We start from the raw sequence: 24,942 nt of genomic DNA, 5'->3' as shown, positions 1-24,942 counted from the left end.
GTGACTTCAGTATTTTTCCAACTAAGATGGCGGAAGTATTACGTGTTTTCGATGAAATAAGAAGATATATTAAAAAATCGAAGAAGTATTTATTCGATTAATTAATTTTATAATTTTTTAAATACTTTTTAATAGTATATTTTTTTTATAATAAATAGAATATTTTTTATATTTTCTTTATTATTTCTTTTCTTTTCTTCTTATATTTCCTTGTATATTTTTACATATTTTGAATTTATATGTAAAAAATGGTAAATTGATAAATTGAAAATCATGTTTTTAAATAAAAGATATAAATCAAAATTTATATATATTTACATACATGTTGTATCTTATTAATTTTAATTATTAATTTATTGTTAATTAATTAATATTTATCTTAATTTTTTTTTAATTTTAATATTTGTATAATAATGTCTATGAAATGAACGAATAATCAAAAATATAACATTATGATTCCAAAAGGAAATTGATCATTACTGTTTTAAGAATTTATGATATTAATAAATGTGTATTCAAATATAAATATATAAAGTATTTATTTAATCCTTTTTCTATTTTCTATATTAAAATGATTTTTTATTTTTGTGAAATTGCATTAAAAGTATATATATGTATATATTATGCACATATTTAAAAATTATTATATATAATAAATAAAAATAAAAATTGATTAGGTTAGGTTCTTAACGTGATAAATTTAGTATTATATAATAAATATAAATAAAAATTGATTAGGTTAGGTTCTTGACGTGATAAATTTAGTATTTTAATTTTATTTTGAATGAATAATATTTTACATATATCTTTTTGTCTGAATTATGTGCCAAGACTACAAACAACTATTACTTTCATATATTTTCGCAATGAATTTATCATGCTATTTTTATACAAAGAAATTTATTTTGAAACATTTTACGATATTTAAATAATGAAATATGATATATAATAATCATATGCTAATTATGTTTAATTTTGCAAATATTATATTATAAGAAAAATTAAAAGAATAATTAATATATTTTAAGAATATTTGTTTTATTGTATAAAAGTAATATATTTTATTATATAATAAATATATATTTCTAAGCGGATTATAAGATAATAATATTAGTAATATAATATTTAAATGAAAAAAGTTAATGTATATATTATATTTACAATAATTGTCTTGGGATTTTCCAGATTTCTATATTTCCTTGTGTATCTCCAATAGCCACTATATCTCTATGTGTAACAAATAAGAGATTAATAAATTTGCTCAAATATATACATTATTATTATTTATACTAATTATACTATTACTAATATTTACCTTTTTAAATTCACGCGTAAACAACTAGTGTTTTCTCTATCAATTGTTTCTAAATTAACATTTGTTACAATTGTACCATCTGTAACATTGTACAATATAATTTTTGAACTAGCGCCATAAGTTGCCAATATATCTTGATTTCCAATCATCCAAGTTAAACCTATGATTGTATTTTCACAAGGAATTGACTGCAGACTTGTATGCTAGATATGCAAATTTTTATTATAGCATTATAGCATTTAATATATAAATTACATTTTATAATTATAAATTTAATATAGTTATATGTAAAAAATATATAAAAAAAAAATTATCACCTCTTCAAAATCATATATACGAATTTCTTTGTCTGTGCTAGCAGAAACAAAAAGATTACGTATTGGCGAATATTTAATACATGTAATGCTACCTTCATGCCTTTCATATTCATCTATTACAGGATCTATTAAAGTTTCATCATCTAAAATAAAAAAATGATTAATTTTAATATGGATATGGTTTTTAATAATTCATTAAATTCATTTCAGAAAAATTCATACTTTCGATAGGAACGACACGATCTAAACTACACTTATAAATTCCACCACATAAGGTACCCACAATAAAAAATATTGGATCTCTGGATGAGAAATCAAAAGTGGTAATGCATAATCCAGATTCTATTGCGCGTTCGCGTGTCCCACCTGCGCTACGTGGTCTTGAGTTTTCTATTGGATTATGTTCTTTGGCTATTTTTAATCTAAAAAAAATAATATCCTTATAAATACTTTTAGGAATATATTAACATAGAAATTTTAAAGAAATTACCGTTTATAAATGCGAGCAATTGTAAAATTGGCCATCATCTTATGAATAAAAATATATCCATCTTTGCTGGAACTCACCAACAGTGATACATCATTTATAGTTCTTCCTTTCCAATATACTTGAGATACACAATCTCCATGAGTACAAATTGTTGTTGGTGCAACTGATGTATCATCCTTTAAATTCCATACAAGAACATCACCTTTGTACAAATAATATTGACAATAATTTTTTTACTTTATAAATATGTACATTTTTTTATATATGAAAATTACCATTGAATAAACCAATTGCTATAATGGATGGTTCAGTTGGATGATAAACCAATGTTGTTACACAAGCATTAGTTTCTAGTGTTTTCTTTGGATTATCTGTGAAATGGCCCTCTTTCATTTGATTATATAATTGTATTTTGGATAAATGATCACACCATGCTTGGTGATAAGGAATACCATAAGATACAGCTAATGTTCCTCCTCCAATACTCCAACTCATATCACTTACTTTCATCTAAAAATGTTTTGAAATAGTAATATCAGGATTTTAATGATAATAAGCAAAAATAATAATAGGTCTTAAAAGATAATGAATACCTGAGAATTTACTTCAGTGCCATTAATTTTTTGTAAAAGTTGTGTACTTGTGAATGAATCTTCTGAAGTTTTTGGTTCATAATCTTCAAATGCATTGGTTCCATAAGATTCATCCAATGCCTCTAATATACTTGGTGTAACTCGATTTAAAAACTGGGCCAATCTTTCATAGTTTATTTCTGGCTTTTTTTTTTCTTCAGATATAGTTTGAGTCTAAAAAATATGAAATTAAAAAAGTCAAATTTTATTTTTATATATTTAAAATTTATTTATAAATATACCTCAACGTTTCTTGTTTCAATTGTTTGTACAGAATTCTCATCATAAACAATTTCTGTTGTTTGAATATTCGTAGATTGTTGTGATCTAAAAGATATTAAATGATGACAGAATTATGAATTTACTTAAAAATATAAATATATTTATATACATACTTTGTAGTAGATAATTGTGAATTGAAACTCACGGCTTCAAGAGACCGATTAGTGAACATTATTATTTTCAAGTTTCAAATTTTTAATAAAATTGTTGATTAAAAAATATAAATATCAATTTCAATAAAATTTCATTCGATAAATTTACATCTAAGATACATAAATTTACAAATATAAATTAGCTGATGGACATTACAGCGCCATCTAAATGTAACTATTATTATCAAAAATTGATATGACAAACAAATTTACGATGCAAAATATTAATAAAAATATTTAAAATTTGTTTTTAATTATTATTGAAAAACTATATTTTTAATCGAAATTTCTAAAAATTAAAAAATTTAATTTAATAGCAAGAATTTTGGATTTTATTTTGCTAATAGACAATTAGTTTGATCTGTTCATCGCTAGATGGTGTTTTAATGTCTATAAATTGTATAATTTTCGAAAATTACTTATAATTATTAAAATAGGAAATAATTAGTTTAAATTAGTTTTAAATTAATTTCAAATTATTTCTAAGGCTAAATTTCATTTCGTTAAAAATTACAAAAATTGGAAAGTTATTCTAAAAATCGAAAAATTTGAATATATTATTTGAATATATGACATTTATTTGCACATCCTGCTGTATTTCAATAATTTTTAATAAATTTAAATTTAAAGAAATTTAAAAATCTAAAAGTTTAAAAATATATATATATAAAATTACAAATATTAAGTATTAAAAATAATTAAAATACATGAAAAATGAACGACTATAATTGAAAATAATAAATTAAAAAAAATAGAAACATTAGATAATATTAATTGTAATTATGTTTAGAATATTTGATGTCAATAAAAGATAATTAATAGATTTTAGAAATATTATAGTTATTAAGTAAATTGTATATTTCAATTTCATACATTGCGCACGTACATTTCATGGCGGTGGTATCGTGTCGTAGTCCGTCAGTCAAAGTACTGTCCTCTGTGGTTTTTCAAGAAAAATTCAGCATTTAGTGATCAGTCGTGTTTTACCCTTTCGTTTTACATTCGACTAACAAGTCGAAGTTAATTTTCGACAAACCTGTTCTATCAAATCGCCAAGACGAAGCTTAAAATGCCATTGGTAAGTTTATGCATCTTTTACCTCGGTTTTTCTTTCTTTCTTTTACTATTGGTCTGTCTGCGGTATATTCTTGTTTCGTCATTTTTTTTGATATTCCATTTGTTTTGAATTCGAATATTGTCATTTCGAATTTTTTTATCATTTGATTAATAACAGACGGATTCATGATAAACAATTTTGAATATAATAGTTGGGTGCGGTTTTGTGGTTATATACATGGACCATGTTCGAAATCAGATAAAATAAAAGAAAGAAATGTAAGAGAAATAGTTACAATGCTAATTCTAACTTGATTTGTAGAAAATTTAATAAAATATTTATTGGATTTGTTTTATAGGGCAATCACGCTGCCCTTACACCCCTGGAGGACATGTCAGCTGGTCGAGGACAAGCAGGTGGGGGGCCTCCTCCAAGTTGTCAGAAAATTTTTATACAACGTGACTATAGTGAAGGCACTGTTGTTAAGTTTCAAACGCAATTTCCTCCGGAATTGGAGAGCAGAGTATGTATTCAAAAAATTTATTTTATCTTTTTTTTTTATTCATAAAACATAAATCATTGGAAAATATAAACATATTTGATTTTTTTCTGTTTAATTATAGTTGTTAACGAAATATTTATATTTCTGACATTATTTCTGTGGTTAAATATACAGAATTTTCTTATATATCTTATTCTTATTAATTTATTTACATATATTATAGGATCAAGAGTTGCAGAAACAATAAATATATTTTATTGATTTAATTTTTTATGAGTGAATTAGGCAGTGAATGAATTAATTTATCAATTTATATTTATTGGATATATCTTTGCTATCTTATTTTTCAATTTAGCTGGACAGACAGTCGTTCGAGTATACAATCAATCAGTTGAACAACTACTTCGCAGAAGCTGAACGTGCCAGTTGTTCTACATACTGCGAAGGTTGCCTGGCATGCCTCACTGGTTATCTAATTTATATATGCACAGAGACTCATTATGAAAAGTGTTTAAGAAAAGTGGCAAAGTTTGTTTGTGAACAAAATGACAGAGTCTATAAACCACGTGGTCTGTTATTAACGGATCCAGCAATGCGTGGTCTTAGGCTAATAGAAATTTCAATACTGGATAGACCTGCATCGTGACTGCACATTAGCCGATCCAGGGAATTCTTTATGTGATCCACGCACTTCTGCCACTTTGCTAGGATTGCAAAACCTATATGAGCTGATGAGTGTCTCTGGACATAAATTTCGTTCAATCTCTGATCCTATTTTACAATTTAGTTTGTGTAATGTGAATTTTATAGAGATTCACAGAGTAAAACAAGAAAACAGTTTATATTTACAGTGAATAGCTGTGTAAACATACATGCAATGGTCACTTTATTAAATATTAAGAATAAAAATTGACTTATTTGATATAATATATTTGGAAAAAAGGATCAGCGAATTTTCTTCTTAACAATCTTTTCTATTCCATATGGTGGAATTGTCAAAAATTTCATTTACAATTTTTAACCGTGAAATAACGATATATCTATATATATATATAAAAAAAAAAAAAGTACACTTTCACAAAATTTACCTGCAAATAAGAACACGATTATTCTTTCTTTGCATGTATGTTTTTTATAATCAATTAAAACTATATTGTCTATTGTATCTATATTGTCCACGTACTGAATTCGGACAAATCGTGGACGCGTACCAACGCCATGTTTTATATAAGTTCAATTTTCTAATGCATATAAGTATACCAGTGTAAACGATCGATAAGAAGAATTTGAGTGTGTATTTATCGAGAACAGCTAACACGTTTTATCCATTAAAAATGGAAATTAGAATCTTTATATATATATATATACATATATATATATCTTATACACACTTAGATTCTTTTGTACATCGAGTAAACGTTTAAAAAAGTTTTTTACCGTTCGTTTAAAGACTTTATCGTCATCTGCATTTAATAGACGACACATGTGAGTCAAATTGGAGTTCCATTTCCGATTGGATATTATCGGAATTTTTAATTTGGTCTCGAATTTGATTCATCATCATCGTCAAGTACTGAAAAAACATTTATTCGCGTCAGTATATAAGTTTTCGAACGCTTCGTTGAACTTCGTTAAGCTTAAACTACTCTATTCTCCGCGTTGTATCTTCCACGATGCTTCTGTTCCACAACCATATCTCACGAATTTGATTCATATTATACCTATGAATACACACATCGTCACGATCCCCAGGGAGAGATTTACTTGCCGTGAACACCTCCATTGGAACAATTGAATCGAATCGAGTTAAATGGAAATTGTACTGGCACAAAGTATTTACGTTTGAGAAATCTCCGTTGGATTGGCTGAAGGAAAGAAATTATACAAAGAAAAGAAAAAAAAAAACGGAAAGAAAAGGAAAAGAGAGGAAGAGAGAGAGAGAGAGAAAAAAGAGGATAAAGAAGAGAAATGTAAGGATTTAAAGAATTTATTATGAAGAGGTGATTATTAAAAATGTAGATTATATTGTATTAATGAATCAATGTGACGGTGCGAGAGCATTGTGATCAAGGATGAAACATGCGTGTTCATGCACCTTTTCGATGTACATAGGTGCTAGTTTTGTACATAATTATATTGTATATCGTATGCGTGATCCTTTTTTTTTTATTTTATATTTTTCTACCAACCGCGCGAGACTTAAGGAATTTTCTTCTCAAATATATATACATATATATATATATTCTTTGCAATCCGTGTGCTTGATTTTTCTCTCATGGATCATTTTCCATTTGTATATTCGTTTTAAGGGAAACGATATTTGATCTCAATCGACAAGCCACGAAAAACTTTTCTTCTCTATGACGTTGAATGATATCTTTCTTTCTCTTTTCTTTTCTTTTCTTTTCTTTTCTTTTCTTTTCTTTTTTTCAACAATGCTGTGTGAATGCCAAGATATATATTTATCCGCGTGACAAAGAGAGGAAAGATTCATTTTTTTTACTAAGATAATTCGGTTTTTTCCTTGATCACGATGATCATAAATGGAGCCTGCTCTACATTATTGTAATGACAAAATAAAAGAGTCTTGCCAAATAGCCGCGCCACTGCCTCGACGATTTACTTTTGTTTTTATTTAAGAATGAACGAATGAAGAAAATTGAAAATTTCAATTATCACGTATTTATCACGTATTTTCCTCTCTTGAAAAAAATAAAGAAGAAGAAGAAAAAAAGATAATTGTCGAACAGTGTCGTAGTGTGTCAGGCTCCTCTTTCTTTCTTTTTTTCTTATGCAATCGAATATTGCATAATGTTGTAAATAGAGAATTAATCGTCAACACACGAGAAAGAATAACGAAAGAAGGACGAAGGGGGGAAGGGAGGATGAGAAAAAACCGTTTGTTATACTTAATTTAATTGTAGGACCAAATTTGATGATTCGTTATACTGTGTAAAGGACACCGTCGTTCGAGTGTAATTTCTAAATGTTTTAATAATAAAAAGCTGCGTAAAAAATCACGGAGCTTAAAGGACTACTCTTCGAAATTGAATAAAGGTGATTTTAATCTAATTTTATGCCGTTGTGGGCCACCAGTGATGATGTATAATTGAGAATAAGATTTTTCCAACCGCTGTTGGCCCACAATAATCTTGAATTATGAAGATGAAGATGTTCTTTTGTGAATCATTGATGATCTGTTACAATTCCAGTCTTCGAAGAACTGAAAACTTTCTTCATGGATCATTAGTGAACAAAAAAAAAAAAAAGAATGCAAATTTTTTCATGGATAATCCATGATACATAAAATTCATCGAAGGGAAATGAAAATTTCGTCTGTGGATCGACTAGTGAAACTTCGTTTATGAAATGAAAATGAACATTTTTTTTTGCGAGTGTTATTGACGATCTATGATAGTCGGCGAAGATTAAGAGAATGCAAATTGAAATTGAAAAAAAATAGAGAAAAAAAGTGAAATTTTCATTCATCAGAAAGTGTGAATGTTAAGTATGAATGAATTATAAATTTAATAATACTCCTATTTTATTAGAATTTAATATATTTGTTTTGTAATTTAATTTTTATAATTTTAAAATCCTTAAAATATTTAAAAAAAAAATTTTCCTCAGGATATAGGGGGAAAAAGAGAAAAAGAAAAGAAGAAAAAAAAAATTAGTCCAATTGTTTAACGTTTTGAGCACATTCAGATTTTATTTAGTTTTCGTGTGCGATAGTCTTTGACAGGCATATTCTCATACATAGTAGCTATATCAAAAGACTAGAAACCAGTTTCACTCTTGTTACAATGGATTCGTATTTTTTTTTTTTTTTTTTTTTTTTAAACACAGCACTCTCGAATTATCTTGAACAATTAATTGATTCTTGTACATAGTATCTATTTATATATCACGTGTCTCGCTTGTGTCTTCTTGTTTCACCAAGAAAATACCTGTTTTTTTTTTTTGTAAAATGCCATTCGTGACAATATTTTACCTACATTTGTTATACCTCATCATGAATGAGTTAAAAATTAGTAATCGGACAGAAGACTCTTTGGATTTTTTTTATGTATTTTTTTTCTCGCCTTTATGGATATTAATCAAATAATGGAAAAAAAATAGAAAGAAAGAAAAAAAAAAGAATACGTCAATTTCTGTAAAGAAAGAAAGAAGAAGAGAAAAAAGAAGAATGAAAAAGAAAAAAAAAGATAGAGGAACAAAAATAACAAATAACGTCTTTTAAATTCCAAGAATGCGAGATCGCGTGATTTTCCGCGTCAGAGACGCAATTTTTGGATTGGCTTGAATGATGCAACGAAATCGTTAATTTAATAGGCATTGATTTACCTTGGTTATCATTCGCGTTAATGTCGTCGATTGATTCCACGCGTCATCTTGGAAAACGAGTGGGTTAGAAATACGATGATATCATCGAGAGTCCAAGAGTTTTATACTCTTTTTTTTTTTTCTTTTTTTTTTTTATAAATTTGCATCATAATTTTCTTCTTCTTCTTCTTCTTCTTCTTTTTCTTCAATATATAAAAATGCCCATCTTTCGGCTTTCGACTTTTTTTTTCTTCTTTTTTTTTCAAAAATTTCGAACATCCATTTTATTTTCACCAGTGTTTTATCCATCGGATTTATCCTAATTAACGATAGTCGAGATGTAATACAAAAAAGATTGTCAAAATTGAATCCGTGCACCATCGTTTTTAAGACCTTATTCTTTCAATTTCTCTTTCTTCTCTTTCTCCCAAAATTCGGTAAAATTCGACAAAAAGTCGGCCTTAACTTATCGCCAGTCTAACTAACTAGCCATTGACTATTCGTCTAACGTTTGTTTTCTAAAGACTCGACGACAGTCTTGGGATTAAAATCTGCAAACTTTCAGCCTTCTGAACTCGGTGACACCCAAGTGTATCTTCGTTTGTTTCGAGCAAATGTTTGATTTCACTTTCTTGACTTTTGATTTTCTAGGCAGATGGACAGCAATCACAGTATAGATAAATCACACACCTTGTATCCATTTCATTATTCTATTCATTCCTGAGCTGCAATTCAGAAGATTTTCTTTCCTCTACTAGTCATTGTACTTCCTCACCAATGAATTTACATCTTCCTAAAAATCTTCCTGATGAATCTCAACACAGTACAGGTAAATTCCTCCTTGATCATACATAGTTATAACCTGTTAAGTCAGCTAAACCAGTAGGCATTGCAGAGATGTGTTAATAATCACACAAATTTCTCCATGAGAAACAATCTCTCAAATCTTCCTTTTTTCATCATTCAGGTATGCTCTCAAGAGTGGTGGACGTAAGCCGTCAAATGAGCAAGCACAATTTGTTTCGACTCTTCCTGTCAGGGATCAGGGCCTTGGTTGATTTGGCAGCGTCCTCTGGAGCGTTTCTCGCGTACAACGGCCTGCTAAGCCTGTGCCTCACATCTTTTCCCAGAGTAGGGCCACCTTTCCTCAGGGAGATAAGCCTACCCAACGCGGATTTCTCAGGGGCTTCCTTTCTGTCCATGCAGTTCAACGTTGTGACCGTGAACTCGATGTCTTTGCGTTCATAGGAGACGAATTCTTCGACCGGTTCGTCGATGGTGTCACGATCTATCCAGGTCAGACCCATTTCGACCTTTTCAGCCAAATCTTGCCAGTGTTGCCTGTTCTCCATGGTGCCCTCGTAGAGCGGCATGATCCATGGGAACGTGTCGGAGAGAACTTTGTACAGAGGCAGGCATATCACGTCGATGAAACCGACCTGCATTTGAGGAAGTTCGTCCTTCCTTTCGCGATCCATCATGGCCACTGGTTGCTGGTTCAGTTGGAGACGTTCCAGATCACCCTGGTCGAAGAATTCGTCGGCGACCAGCTTGGCCACCCGGTGTTGCACCTCCCAGGGTTTCGCTATGGCGCTCACGTCGCAGGCAGTCATCATCATCCCGCATAACACTGGAAAAAAAAGGAAAATTTTTGGAAAATTTAAAAGATTCGAATTTCTATTTAAGTTTTATTATTATTTTTAAAGGTAAAGTTGAATATTTAACTTAACACTGAGTCATTAATGTTTCTCAGACACTGTCAATTACTTGATCAAGAAATTGATTTTATTATTGGTATAGGAAAATGGTTGTGGAAGTAAAATTTATTCAATATAAATTGACAGATATCAGATTTATAGATAGATGTATATCAATTATTAGATTTAATAGTTTTGACTGTGTGAGTGTAGAAAAATAATTGAACGTAGACAGTTACTATAAAGGAAGAAATTTAGGTTGAAATTTAATTAGATGTAAGATATAGATTAATACATAAAATTTCTTGTACTTATAGATGATCATTTATCTTTTAAATTTATAACTTTTTTTATATCAATATTAACTATTTTATAATCTATTATTAGATGGATATTCCTTCTACTTTCTTCTAACTTTTACAAGTAGTAATTATGGGTAATTATTCAATCTTACGTTCTTTCTTCTCCTCACTCTGCCAATCGAATTCGCCCTCATCAATCAGTTCCATGAACTTGTTCTTCTTTTTGAAATAAACCGCCAAATCTGTGGATAGTATAGCGCTCTCGACCACCTTCATCACTCTTCTGTAATCCTCCATAGACAAACTCTGAAAGATGTTATTACTATCCGAATTCAGGATCATGACACACTGGTCGAAATGATGATGTTCCATAGTGCTGGTCGAATAAAGAATGGCCAACGGTGATTCTGTCTTCATTTGAAACGCGTTATTGGTTCCTCTATGGTCTAAGTCGTGGCACAAACAGGCGACCAATAGTCCAAGGATTTCAAGATCGGTCATGAACTGTTCCATCTTGCCGGTTTTAAGCATGGCGAACATGGTCTGGGCAACGTTCAGTGCGTGTCTCCAATTATGATACTTGACTGGCCTAAAAATAGTCAGGATAACATTTTCATGGTACAGGGCATTTCAAAATATCAGGGCATTATAAAATTTACTTTTATAATCTTTTCTAAATTTTTTATTAGGATAAACATAAGATAAATTTACCGTGAATGATGAATTATTTTTTGAAAAGAGACATGAAGCGATTAAATTGTTATATTTTTCAAATAAAACTTGAGATTTTTCTTAACTTATTATTATTGTAATAAGAATTTGTTGATAATACTATTTAAAAGATGATTAATAAAAAGTTAATAGAGTAAAAATTTTATTGGATTATGATATGAAACAAGTACTTAGAATAGTAATAATTTTAAAATATGAATTTCATGGTTTCAACAATTTTTCAAGGCACAACTTTTCTTTTATATCTTCTAAAACAAAACTTTTTTTTTTTTACCAAATATATTTCTATATTTCTATATTTTAAGTTACTTTTTGTATATTAGTTTATTCTAATTTAAATTAATAAGATTAATTGTTACATGACTGTATAAGGAAAGCTAGATGTAGTATCTGAAACATATCTATTTTCATTGTTTCATATTTCTCACCTATAATTCTTCTTCACACTGAGAATCCATCTGCATAGGACTTCGTAAGGGATATGAAATTTTTGTATCAGATCGCACTGTTTGAACATCCTAATGGTAGCCCTACAAGTGTCCTCGTCGGTCAAATCGAAGTCGATAAATGTGAAACTGTACAGATTGTAGGATTCCGCGGACGGTATCGGTTCTGAGGTTAATTTTAACGTATCGTCGTTGCTCGCCGTCGCGTGATAGCTCAGACATTCGAGTGCAACCTTTTGTTTGGCCATCAGCTTGCATGCTGACTCGTACATTTGGGTATTATGAATACCAAGGCCGCAGAAAATGGCGAAAGCTTCGAAAATCGATACGTCGGAATCGGTGAATGATGTTCCATTATCCTGTTGGATGATTCGCACATGTTAGATGCGTATCAGTTAATATAATAATTATATATAATTATATATAATATCAATAATTATTCTGTGTGAATTATCGAGTTTTGAAATGTCAAAGTGCTCAGTATAACCTAGTTTCCATAATGTGTAATAAGAAAATTTTGAAATTTTTTTAATATTCTAATTGTTTCTTTGATTCTTACATATCATCTTATCATCAAAATTAATAAATTAACGTGATGTAAAGTTTTCAGATTTTGAAATGATAAAACGATAGATTTAGATTCCCTAACCTAACCTTCAAATTATCGTATGATACACTTGTGGTCTCGTATTATGGAAAATGAATTACCAGGATGAAATTATCAAAATTTGATTGAGAATATAATTGGTGGAAAATCACGAATCTTGGGATATCGAACTTTACATGTTTTTAGAAGTAAATTTTAAACCTTGTTGATCAATTGAGCGACACCGATCACGTTTCTCTGTCCGTTAACTATGGGCATGCAGAGAATGCTCTTGATAGGATCGCTTCCTGCTTGAACGACGTCCTTTTTTAGCCACGTGGTCACGTCACCGATGTTCAAAATTTGACCCGTGGCTGCGACGTATCTCGCAATTTGGCTCAATGGATTTGACAAATCACTTGCACTGGGTCTGTATACTTTGGCTTTCTGCGTTTCGTTGTCCATCTCGAAGATGGTGGTGAATTTATTTCCATCGTTCGTCGCCTGGCAAATATTCATACAAAATAGGCGGATTTCCATTTACATAGGAAGAAAAATTTTAATAATCAATATACAAGTATTGTAGAATAATCAATCAATTAATTTAAGCTACTGATAAAAATTATTGTTTGCAATATTGTTTTCAAAATTTGTAATACTTGATTATAGAGAAAATATTTCTTTGTTCACAGAATTCATAATTAAATCTGTTTATAAACTCATATAAATATAGAATTCAATTTTCTATACTCATTTCTGTAGTCAAGATATTTCTATATATACATAATATTGGCACATAGGATTATGTGTAGTAATAAAATTTGACATTTTTTTCAGAGATGTACTTACATGCTGTTGGAAAATGTCCTCCATCTCGATGTTGTTACTCTGAGCCGCCAGGAAAGAAGAAAAAGATCATCAGACTTACGAACTTGAGCAACACGTGCCGGTGTCACTCACCTCTCTCCTCGAAAGCGGTTTCCGGCTCTCTTGCATCGATTTTCCCGGCCGTTCGACGATTTTTTCGAGGTGTCCCTGAAACGAAACTTGGAATCTCTTATTACGTCCCTTGACGACCCTTCGAGAAGGGGTCGAGAAATCCTCCACAGGATTTGTTATTCTATTGCCATTTTAACACCAGTTTTCAAGTACAGATACAAATTAGAAACTGATAAATTTCTTCTTTAATTTTAGTTGTTATCTGAAGTCGTTGAACGAAATGACGAACTTACTGCCTCGCCGCAGTCGAGATCCAGAAGATAAACGGCGCATCTTTCGCATTTTAGAAGTTCCTTCGCTTCGGTCATGATCTTCGTGACCAGACACTCGAGATTGTTTTGCTCTTCGAATATGTTTCTGGCTAAGTTTAGAAGAATCTGGTTCCTGCGATATTCTTGCACGGAGAGCTCGAATAATTGAGCATTTTGTATCCCAATCCCGCAAAATGTTAAGTATCTGGAATAGAATTTTATATATTCCTTAGATTTTTCCATTTCTTCAAATTTCTAATTTGCAATAGATTTCTTTAAGCTTGGATACAATAAAATCTCGGATACAGATTCTATTTGTTAAACTATGATAGAAAATGTTTACCGTTCTTCAAATGGTTAGTTGTCTACTAACCTCTGGAACACCTCGACGTCTCTGTCAGTAAACTCATTGCTACCATTAGTCTTATTTATAATTTGAGCAACTCCAATCACGTCTCCCTCGTAATTACAGATAGGCATGGATAAAATTAACGTAGTTTTGTAGCCAGTTCTCATGTCGATAGAGCTATTGAACCTTGGATCCTAAAGAAAGAAACATTCACTTGTTTCATAATTTTATATTTGGCCCAAAATTAATAAATTGAATGGTTATGATAAATCAATTAATTTTGGACAAATAAACCCAGGGTCTTTTATTTTTTTAATCTGTTTGCATCAAACCTTGTATGCATCCTTGATGTTGATGATTTCTTTAGTTTGAGCCACGTAGCCAGCTATACCAACTCCAAAAGGAATCTTGATCTCTTCGTTCTTCGCTTTTTGAATGGCTTCCTCCAATTCAGTGTCCTGTGTCACGTCGAACAGTTTTGCAACCAAGTATCTATCTTCCAAAGGTCCTTTGGCCAGAAAAAGGCTTCCACGATCGGCGTGCGTAAGCAGGCCGACGTTTACCAAAATTTTGTGGCAGAGAACATTGATATCCAATTCATTTGCCACGTCTCTGATCAACTCCATGAACAAATCACTTTCATCCAACCTGTTGAGCTCTTCTCTTCGTCCAACCAACGAGGTATACATCCTAGAGATATGGAATGATCATTTTATGAGATTTATTCATATATAATTTTTCATTTCAAAAATTTGTTATTCATTCTCATTCATTTTCCATTTTAATTTTTTTCTTTTTATAAATACTGACATGATGTCGATACATATATATATTTTAAATTTGAAAAATATATTTCATTTAATTATTCTTTACTTATACTATATGATCATATATATAAGATATAAACTAATGTATTTGGAAATAAATTATTTTTTTATTTTTTTTTTTTGATGTTTGAAGAAATATTATATCAAAACATATCATGTGTAATTATTTCAACAATTTATAGAAATGTCAGTGTGCATAAATATCAAAAAAATGTTAAATAAAAAGAAAAATAATTCCATCCTCAATACATTCAAGCAATTTAAAAACTCATGCACAGGTAGAAGCAATAGTTTTATTCTTCTTAACTTAAATATTCATTGAAAATTAGAGAAAATATTTATCTTGATGTCACGTCATTGAAAATTCTTGTCAATTGAATTAAATGAACAAGATATCGTTTTTTTATCTCTATAGAACATTTATACTCCATGTGAATACATTTTACAAAATTTTTAAAAGTAATTTACCTGCTGGGACTTTTACTGCGTTTGGCTGGTGAACTGGAAGCCAGCCAGCTTTGGAACAGATCAGATGTGACGCTGTTACGTTTGCTTCTGCTCAGGAGATTCTCCTCCTGATGTATATTTTTCAACGGTGATTTCGCTTGAACCACGGCCATACCTTGAAACCTTTGTCGAAGCTCGAGGCTCGCGTTTTCACGGAACCAGGCCTCTGCAGCGTCCGGATGCGCTTCGAGGTATCTTTTTCGAAAAATTGTGATTAATGTGTATCGATAATAATGCTGTTTATTAGGAATTGAGATTGTTTCATGTATCTGATCGTTGTTCAAGCTTGTTCTTTTTTTTTGTGTGGAAAATTATACATATCAAAATAAGAGGATCTAGTTTAATATAATTTTAATTTTGGAACGTGTTTGTTGATATTTCTTTTATATAATGTTATTTTTTAAGTAACTTTTTCTTTTTGAGAATACTTGTATATTGCTTGTATATAAATTGAAAGAAAAGGAACTATTTTTTTACACTATTTCCAACATTTAGAATATTTCAGCTTGTAGTGGCTGCAAACTTGTTTCATCCTTAAAATATTTAAAATTTATTGGTAACTTTTAAAATAATCAAAGATTATGTAACAAGGATTATATAGACACACAAAAACTGTTACAATTACTATTTTTTATCTAACATGATTATATTCAAAAATTATATTTCAAACGATTATCCAAGCCATGTACAATAAAAGAAAATCAAATAACGATACAATGATTGATTTAATTTTAATATTAAGTAGCAACAAAAGAATTTGTAGAATAAAAAATATTTTTATTCACCTTCCAACTTTTTCCATAGTGAGCCCATCATCCTCGTCGTACTCGTGTATGGTGTCCTGGCAAGTGATCCTCTTGCTTCTACACAACTTCACTATTTCACTGTCCTTCGTCTCAGTCTTGATGCCGATGCTTAAAGGTAATTTTGATTCTTCTTGCGTTTTCGTTTTGCCAGGATTCCTGTACGGAACGACGAGTTCCGCCTCCTCTGGATTCGGCGAGCGCACCAGCTGGCACTCACTTCGCTCTACCGTCTTCGAGGACATTGGTTTCGTTGAAATTTTCATCGTCTCGAGCCTCTTTATATTATCGTTCCGGTTCACCTGTATTTTTTATCATTTCTTTATTTCTTTCTCTCCTGACAATTCGTTAATTCATTCATTCCTTTCAACTTATTCACTGATAATTAATTAATATTATTATTATTATTGTTAATTATACATGCTTTACATTTCCTATTCTCATTTTGATTCCTTTATTTTTTTTTTTAGATACAAAACTGATGTTTGGTAATCATTAACAAATGTGAATATACATTTCTTCTCTGTTAAATAATATGTTATTAAGGTTAGTTATTGTATACTGGGAAGAAATTCCTATTAAATATTTTTTAAATATTTTTTTTTAATTTTAACTTCTTCCATGATTTCTTCAGATCTTTTTCAACGTCCCTGACACAATAAAATAGTAAAATACAAAATAAAAAAGTCAAAAATGAGCATTGAAGGCAAGTAATTTATTTGATAAATCTTATATTTGTATATTGATTGTTCCTGACACAATACAATAGTAACAAAATAAAAAAGTCAAAAATGAGCATTGAAGGCAAGTAATTTATTTGATGAAATCTTATATTTGTATATTGATTGTTAATTATATTATATTATATAAGATTGTAGAGATAAAAAAAAGTTGATGTACAAAAATCTCATTTGAGATGAAATAAGATAGAATGGGATTATTCCGCCTCTCTCATATTCTCTCATTTCATTTCAAATTTAAATTACGTTTTTTAATTTAATAATCCTCGTCTGACATTTTTACAACAATTCTCTATCTCAATATAATATAACACAACAACTAACCCTCCACGTGAATATAATAGACCTTAACATGGAGAGAGAGAAAAAAAAATCATTATTATTCCTTTATCCAACATAAACTTAAAATTCAATTCGCTCTCAATTATTCCTCATTAATAAATTATTTTATTCAACAATCAATATCTTGCTCTTCTTAAAGAATTACCAACAACAAGATTGATCCTCGATAATTAAAAAATCGTATATATATATCTCCTTCATCCTTCGTATATCTCTTTCCCTTTCTTTTCTTCTCTTTTCCTTTCTTTCTTTCTTTCTTTCTTTTTTTTAGAGGGATTATCGTACCTCCTCCGTGCGTTTCACCCCCGGCAGCTCTTCGTCCACTTCGTCTTCAGACTCCATATCATCTTACTTCGCCTGAATTAATTAACATTTGAGCACGACTGTGCGCAAGTTGGTCTAACACGCGGCTCTGCCCCCGGGAGAACGAGGTGAGAGGACACTTCGCATTGTAACAACCCGTTCGCTTTTGTTAAAACTTTACTTGGGCTCTCGAGTCCAAAATACACGGAGAGCCTTTCTCGCCGATTCTCCGCGCACACTGACAACAGAAATCAACCTTTCACCTTCGTATTTCTGTATTCGTGAAATATTTCACTTGTGAAATTTTGGAGTGGGGAGGGATGGGTGGAAAGGAGAGACGATTAAAAGCGCGATTGTGATCAACCGTTTTTTTTTTCCTTTTTTATTTAGACAGACTCTGCTTGCTGTCCTTTTTTTTTTTTTAATCTCTGTGATAATTCTTCAACGTGTGAATTAATTTAATTTCGTTAGGAAGAAAAAAAAGAAAGATAGTGGAGCGTAATTTTTTTTATAATATCAAACACATGTCTTCAATAAGTTTTCTTCAATTTTAATGGAGATTTATGGAGAGAGGGAAAATGATCGTGAATCGATTCGTTCTTATTTAAAAAATATTTTAGATCCTTTTTTTTATTACTTAAAAATATTGCCAATATTGCAATGGGTTTTTAATACTGTATAATTATAATTAATTCTCTTTGAAATTGGAGGATGAAGAGAATACTTATTCAAAATATTCTTTTCGTACACACTGTTTTATCGATAGAGTATCTTTCCATTATCACAATTAGATAGATATGCGAATCATCGTCGCTTGAATTAAATTTAGATTTAAATCAGGCATAATTTGTCAGCCCACGGGATCAATGTAATGCAAGATCAATTAATATTATGCATTAATTCGACGCGATGGAATTACAATTTCACGATTTTTAAAAAATCTTCCAAAAAAAATTATTTCTTATTTCCATCGAAGCAAACCCTTCGTTTCTTCGCCCCTTTCAACGGAAAGTTAAATTTTCACCCCGACGAATAAATTTTTCAACCCCTCTCACTCGTGCGAGATCGTTTCGAGAGGAGAGGGAGGGGAGGATCGTTGCAAGGATCTTTCATCCCGCGTCTTGTGTAACTCGCCACCCCCTCCCCTCCTCCCCAGGGATCGAAGAGAAGTACTCCCATGGGAAATCCATCCCGTCTAATCGTTGAATTATGAAAAATCGCGCGGTCTCGATTTATTCAACGAACGCTTCAACCCCGAAAATAAACGAGGCGGCGATCCGTTAAATCGACGTCCACTTTGGTCCACTACCCTTTTCCAATTAATCCCCCGATCAACCGTGGAGGCGACACACCAGTTGCCCAGAATACCAGAATAGAATTTCCCTTTCGTTTCATTTTTTTTTTTTTTTTTTTTTTTTAACTTTCATTCCGACTCGAAGGGGGTTAATTTTTTTTTTTTTTTTTCCTCAAGAGGGATTGGCGCGTGTGAAAATTTTCACATCTTTTCACTGTTCTTTTTTGAATCGATTCTTTGGATAAAGAAGGTTTTTTTGAAGGAGGATGTTAAGGAAGAAGGAGAAGGAACGGCCACGTGCGCGTTTGGGGAGAGGGGGAGGATATTTCACATGCAGCAACCTAATGTTACATTGTGGAAGAGGCCACGCTGACTCGACCGAGTTAGTCCTCTTCAATGGCGTCCTTTAAATGCGCACCGTAGCTTTTGCTGCATCCCTGGATCTCCACTCGACCGAGAGTTAATCGTTTGTGCATCCACCCGTCCGCTATCCTTAATAATAACTTGTCGAAGAATCAGCCGCAACGATCTTCCGAAAGTCTCTCAAAGTTATTTGATTCTCGAGTATATATATATATATATTCACAATATATCGAATCCAATAATGGATTTTTATTTTTGATTCGAGAGGAGATCCTCCCTCTCTCCGTTTATTTATTTATCTCGTTTATTAGAAGACGAGGGAAATTTTTCAAAATTGCTTTTCGAAATTTTCGTGGAGAACATTTTAACGATCAAATTACGAAAACTCGCTATATTTAATTTTTGGAACACGCGGATATTCAAATTAAAATTTTCTTTCTAACTCTTTTTCCAGCTCCTCTCGTTGTAACGTCTTGCCTCGAACGCACAGCTCGAGCCTCGTGGTCGGTGAAACGCTAGCCTTCCCCCCCTCGAACGTATTGAAACTTAAGTAGAGAGTATCGTGTTTGGTCAGACTTTGATCGACCGCCGTCTCGATAAAAGTCGTCGGGTCGTGGCTCGATAAAATCTTGGCCTCTTGGTCTAATGGATTACACGAAACCTTGGTCTCTAAAAACGCGGTTAAAAAAAGGTTCAAACATTTCCAAAGAAGTCGTTTCTCAAGGACATGGATCGACATGGATTGCTTTTAGAATCCTTCCTCTTCTCTCTCTCTCTTTTTGGCAACACCACTTTCCCTTTCACTTCAAAAATTTCACAGAGAACACCTTCAAAATCAATCTCATCTCTCCTCCTTGCAACTACCTATTAATTTCATTAATTTTTCTCCCGATCGATCGATTCGAGAGATCGAAAAGGAAAAAAAAAGAAGAAGAAAAAAAGAAATGAAAATCAAGCTCGATCAGACCTCCGCTTGGCTATCCTCCCGTTATAAGAATCGAGCTGATCGCATAGCCTTCGAATCGATCTCGAGGCGGTCCTCGTTCCACCGTGCACGCTGCTCGTCCTGCTGCTCCTCATGATCCCGCCGCCGGTGCTCCCGGAACAGTGCCACCAGCCCGACACTAAGCTCGTCCAATGCGACAATCTATCCAAGCCACGCTCCCTCTCACCGTCCTCCCTTTCATCCAACTATTCACTTCTCACCCGATTTAAAAACATCGTTCCACGCGATAATTTATTTATTATCCATTCACACATATACGTATATACATATATATATATATACATGTATCGAATCCTGGATATAAAAAAACCGCGCACAAGCCGCGTCCGTCTATTTATATTGGTTGGCAAGCACGGTTAAAATCGTATCAAGAAACTCGACCTCCTCCTCTTTTCTTGATTCTCGATAATAGTCGGTTAAAACGCATAGGTTAAAAGCAGAGGCACCGTGGTCGGTCAGCCTGGCCCATCCGTTCCCGAACTTATCCATCGGCGATAACTCGAATATCTTTTCACTCGAATTTATTTAAAAATTGTATGTATATTTCGTAGACAATCAGGGGGAATATTTCGTCCCTGATCTTTTCGCGACAACGCGTGCTACAACGCGAATACAGCGAACGAACGGCGAATCAGGATTGGCTGGCTGCTCGTCACGCACATGTCGATAGTACGTACGGACGTACGTACATACGTACGTACGTACGATTGGATGACAAAAGAGGGCGAGGAGGCACGGAGCGCGGGGAAGGCGACTGGACCGTTCGAAAGCTCCGAGCTTACTGAAGCCAGCCTGGTGAGACACGGGTCTCGCTCGTGTTCGTGCCGAGTTGTACGTGTGCGCGCGCATGTGTGTGTATGCGTGTGCGAGCCGTGGCGCGCTTGTGCGCCGCTGGAACGCGGAAACTGGTGCGCCAGCCTCCCCCCTCCCCTCCCATCCCGATCTTCCTCCGTCGTGTGTGCAAGTCTCTGTCTCTCCGTGACGAGTCGGCATTTCTCTCTCCCCTTCGCGCTGCCAACGTACACGTGCAACGCTTGTGTGTGTGTGTGCGTGTACGTGTCGTACATACACGCTCGCTCGTTCGTGGATCGTCTTTTCACTGGCTTCCGAGTGTAATCGTGTAGGGGAGGGGGAACCGTTAGCTCGTGTCCCCGTGTTGGTATTATGTAGGTCTCGTGGAAGGATATTGTCTCGTGTTGTTCTGGCCCGCACGATTTTTGCGTGCGGACGGGATGAAAATTATTGCGCGCGTGTGTGTGTGTGTGAGGGAGGGGGGAGAGTTGATACTTTTTTTTTGTTTTTTTTTTTTTTTTTCTTTTTTGAGTAGATTTGAGAAAAGGATTATTATCGTGGAGGGATAATGGGATGTGTGTAGCTGGTTTTTTGAAAGTCGGTACGATTGTGAGGTTATCATTAAATCGTGGTGTTATTCGAAATTGATTTTGCGAAAAAATTAATATTCGATTTTTCGGTTATTTGTTATATATTTGGATGGAATGGATTTTTGATAAAAATTCGATAATAATTTAAGGGAAAAGAATTCGGGATTTCGATTCTTTTTCTTCGTAAAAAGAGCAACGAGTGGAGCGCCCCAGGAAATCTCGTGGATAGTCTCGTAAACGATACCGAATGGTAGAGCGCGTCACTGTAACTGCATTGGTTAAGTAGAATATACTGTGGTTAGGTCGGACAAAACACGGTACAGTTTGATTTTATCACAACGACTTAGCTAACGCAATACCGTGTTCGTACAACACTTTGAACGGAAGAATATTCTATAAAATAATATTACTCTTGGGGGAAAGATTCTTTTCATCAACGATATAACGAAATAACTGTCGGGTTCGAATTCTTGAATTTAACTGCCTAATAAAAGAAATATTTGTTTAATGAAAATGAAAAGAATATTTTTCGAGTGAATTCTTTTTCTTCTTGCAAATTTAAATGAAGAAACTGCACAATAATATTTACGATAGTGATTATTGCACTTTTCGTTCTTATTAATCGTTATCTCCGTTGAAGTATACTTTTATAAATTTAAAATATTAACAAAAAGAGATTAATTCCTTTGATACACATATAATTTTTAATTTAAATATTTACTGATTTGATTCAGTTTCGTTTTAACTTTTTTTTTTTTTTTTTAATAGATTTTTATAATCGTGTAAAATATATTTTTGGGAAGAATTAAATAAAATATATTTGCCAAAGTATGCAATCATCGAGATTGCAATTTTTACGTCGTCCTCGCGTTGTATTTTTCAATAAAATTTCGCTCTCCCCCGCTAGTCCCTAAATTTAATCCCGATTACTGAAACGTTATCAACATAAAACACGTTTCTCGATAAAAATAAATCGCGACACCTCTTTCCTCCATCTAATTCCACTATCGGCTATGAAAGGAACAAATATCAACGACACTTAACTAAACCGTTTTCATCCCTCCAACTTCTAATCCCTTAACCCAAACACCCCCATTCAATCGAAGCCAAACACAAATCATCCCCCCATAAACACCATCCTCGTGTCTCTCTTCCACGTGTGAACGCCCACACGGTCACGGTCGGTCCCCTATACGTGACGAAATTCGCGTACAGTTAGTGGAATAGTGATGCAGTGAAACAATAGTGCATCGATTGATCCGTGCCCTTTGTTCTGTTAATCATGATGCATGCAGATCGCTGACGTTTCTGCAGAATCAAATTTGAATGAACAAACTTTCTTTCATTGTCGATCATTTAAATGTTAATTAAATTTAGATAATCGTAATTGGATAACGTAACAGTATTACGTTTAGGAAAATTCTGACTGGCCACTAAAAGTTGAAAAATCACTAAAAGAAAGAGGCTCTATTATTCCACTAAGTTTAAATCTCAAATCTACTTTTCAATCCTTGCTTTAAACTATCCTCATTTTCATCATACTGCAAAGTATAATATTCCAGAATAGTTATACAAATTTATAAAATTTTTATATGTCAATTTATTCATTAAAAGATAGAACCGAATGTGCATAACTCCGACGCGACATCTGGCGGGCCCGATCTATTACGACTCGAAAAATACGAAACCGAATAGTACATAACTTCAATGCGACATCTGGCGATTTATTACGACTCGAAATATACGAAACTGAATAATGCATAACTCCAATGCGACATCTAGCGGTCGAAAAATACTCGGCCCAAATCTAATATAATACGAAATATACGAAACCGAATAGTGCATAACTCCAACACGACATCTGGCGGTCGATTTATTACGACTCGAAAAATACTCGACACAAATCTAATACAATACGAAATATACAAAACTGAATAGTGCATAACTCCAATGCGACATCTGGTGATTTATTACGACTCGAAATATACGAAACCGAATAGTGCATAACTCCAACGCGACATCTGGCGGTCGATTTATTACAATTCGAAAAATACTCAACGCAAATCTAATACAATAGGAAATATACGAAACCGAATAGTGCATAACTCCAACGCGACATCTGGCGGTCGATTTATTACGATTCGAAAAATATTCGACGCAAATCTAATACAATACGAAATATACAAAAATAGTGCATAACTCCGACGCGACATCTGGCGAGTCCGATCTATTACGATTCGAAATATACGAAACCAAATAGTGCATAACTCCAACGTGACATCTAGCGGTCGAAAAATACTCGACGCAAATCTAATACAATTCGTTCGGTGAAAAAAGGACGCATAACTCCAACGCGACATCTGGCGGTCAATCTATTACGATTCGAAAAATACTCAACGCAAATCTAATACAATACGAAATATACGAAACCGAATAGTGCATAACTCCAACGCGACATCTGGTGATTTATTACGACTCGAAATATACGAAACTGAATAGTGCATAACTCCAACGCGACATCTGGCGGTCGATTTATTACGACTCGAAAAATACTTGACGCAAATCTAAAGTAATTCGTTCGGTGGAAAAAGGACGCATAACTCCAAGGCGATATCTGGCGATTTATTACGAGTCGAAATATACGAAACTGAATAGTGCATAACTCCAACGCGACATCTGGCGGTCGATTTATTACGATTCGAAAAATACTCGACGCAAATCTAATATAATACGAAATATACAAAACCGAATAGTGCATAACTCCAACGCGATATCTGGCGATTTATTACGACTCGAAATATATGAAACCAAATAGTGCATAACTCCAACGCGACATCTGGCGGTCGATCTATTACGACTCGAAATATACGAAACTGAATAGTGCATAACTCCAACGTGACATCTGGCGGTCGATTTATTACGATTCGAAAAATACTCGAC

The 24,942-nt window shown here is 32.6% G+C and overlaps 3 protein-coding genes and 1 long non-coding RNA gene across 6 annotated transcripts; 2 read left to right on the top strand and 2 right to left on the bottom strand.

Moving 5' to 3' along the window:
- Positions 1 to 1,018: 1,018 nt before the first annotated feature.
- On the bottom strand, positions 1,019 to 3,350 carry LOC413795 (WD repeat-containing protein 34). The gene is made up of 9 exons (XM_006560646.3): positions 3,150 to 3,350; positions 2,997 to 3,081; positions 2,716 to 2,928; positions 2,398 to 2,632; positions 2,123 to 2,324; positions 1,855 to 2,054; positions 1,633 to 1,775; positions 1,316 to 1,518; positions 1,019 to 1,227 (listed from the first exon to the last, which is right to left on the bottom strand). The coding sequence occupies exons 1-9, from the start codon at positions 3,206 to 3,208 to the stop codon at positions 1,158 to 1,160; spliced, it is 1,410 nt and encodes a 469-aa protein (XP_006560709.1). The 5' UTR covers positions 3,209 to 3,350; the 3' UTR covers positions 1,019 to 1,157.
- Positions 3,351 to 4,055: 705 nt separating this feature from the next.
- LOC726330 (golgin subfamily A member 7) lies at positions 4,056 to 8,305 on the top strand. 2 transcript variants are annotated; one of them, XR_001705761.2, is made up of 4 exons: positions 4,056 to 4,266; positions 4,604 to 4,768; positions 5,103 to 7,804; positions 7,960 to 8,235. XR_001705761.2 is itself a non-coding variant. In XM_001122074.5 (3 exons), exons 1-3 carry the CDS (start codon positions 4,258 to 4,260, stop codon positions 5,391 to 5,393), a joined length of 465 nt encoding a protein of 154 aa, XP_001122074.3. In that variant the 5' UTR covers positions 4,056 to 4,257; the 3' UTR covers positions 5,394 to 8,305. The 2 variants fall into 2 exon arrangements, 1 of the variants encoding a protein (XP_001122074.3); XM_001122074.5 differs by having other exon boundaries at positions 5,103 to 8,305.
- A 1,766-nt stretch (positions 8,306 to 10,071) lies between these two features.
- LOC410630 (cGMP-specific 3',5'-cyclic phosphodiesterase) lies at positions 10,072 to 21,890 on the bottom strand. 2 transcript variants are annotated; one of them, XM_006560644.3, is made up of 13 exons: positions 19,603 to 21,890; positions 17,940 to 18,195; positions 16,555 to 16,874; positions 15,731 to 15,964; positions 14,768 to 15,125; positions 14,460 to 14,629; positions 14,069 to 14,291; positions 13,797 to 13,871; positions 13,686 to 13,724; positions 13,059 to 13,340; positions 12,233 to 12,609; positions 11,225 to 11,661; positions 10,072 to 10,703 (listed from the first exon to the last, which is right to left on the bottom strand). In XM_006560644.3, the coding sequence occupies exons 2-13, from the start codon at positions 17,994 to 17,996 to the stop codon at positions 10,072 to 10,074; spliced, it is 3,204 nt and encodes a 1,067-aa protein (XP_006560707.1). In that variant the 5' UTR covers positions 17,997 to 18,195; positions 19,603 to 21,890. The 2 variants fall into 2 exon arrangements, with proteins under 2 accessions (XP_006560707.1, XP_006560708.1); XM_006560645.3 differs by lacking the exon at positions 17,940 to 18,195 and having other exon boundaries at positions 20,582 to 21,889.
- Positions 14,981 to 17,368, top strand: LOC102655195. The gene is made up of 5 exons (XR_001705762.2): positions 14,981 to 15,116; positions 15,723 to 15,960; positions 16,574 to 16,690; positions 17,043 to 17,118; positions 17,207 to 17,368. It is a non-coding gene; the product is annotated as an uncharacterized LOC102655195 (long non-coding RNA).
- Positions 21,891 to 24,942: the final 3,052 nt, after the last annotated feature.

Source organism: Apis mellifera, linkage group LG15, assembly GCF_003254395.2.
Source record: "Apis mellifera strain DH4 linkage group LG15, Amel_HAv3.1, whole genome shotgun sequence".
NCBI lineage: Eukaryota > Metazoa > Arthropoda > Insecta > Hymenoptera > Apidae > Apis > Apis mellifera.
This window is presented reverse-complemented; position numbering and strand designations above follow the sequence as displayed.

Coding starts and splice junctions, on each gene's coding strand:
- LOC410630 (XM_006560644.3), bottom strand. CDS start 17,996: ATGGAGTCTGAAGACGAAGTGGACGAAGAGCTGCCGGGGGTGAAACGC. Junction 15,126..15,730: donor CGCAGTAAAAGTCCCAGCAG/GTAAATTACTTT, acceptor CCATATCTCTAG/GATGTATACCTCGTTGGTTG. Junction 10,704..11,224: donor GAGTGAGGAGAAGAAAGAAC/GTAAGATTGAAT, acceptor TTTTTTTTCCAG/TGTTATGCGGGATGATGATG.
- LOC726330 (XM_001122074.5), top strand. Junction 4,769..5,102: donor CTCCGGAATTGGAGAGCAGA/GTATGTATTCAA, acceptor TTTTCAATTTAG/CTGGACAGACAGTCGTTCGA.
- LOC413795 (XM_006560646.3), bottom strand. CDS start 3,208: ATGTTCACTAATCGGTCTCTTGAAGCCGTGAGTTTCAATTCACAATTA. Junction 3,082..3,149: donor TCACAATTATCTACTACAAA/GTATGTATATAA, acceptor AATATCTTTTAG/ATCACAACAATCTACGAATA. Junction 1,228..1,315: donor TTACGCGTGAATTTAAAAAG/GTAAATATTAGT, acceptor TGTTACACATAG/AGATATAGTGGCTATTGGAG.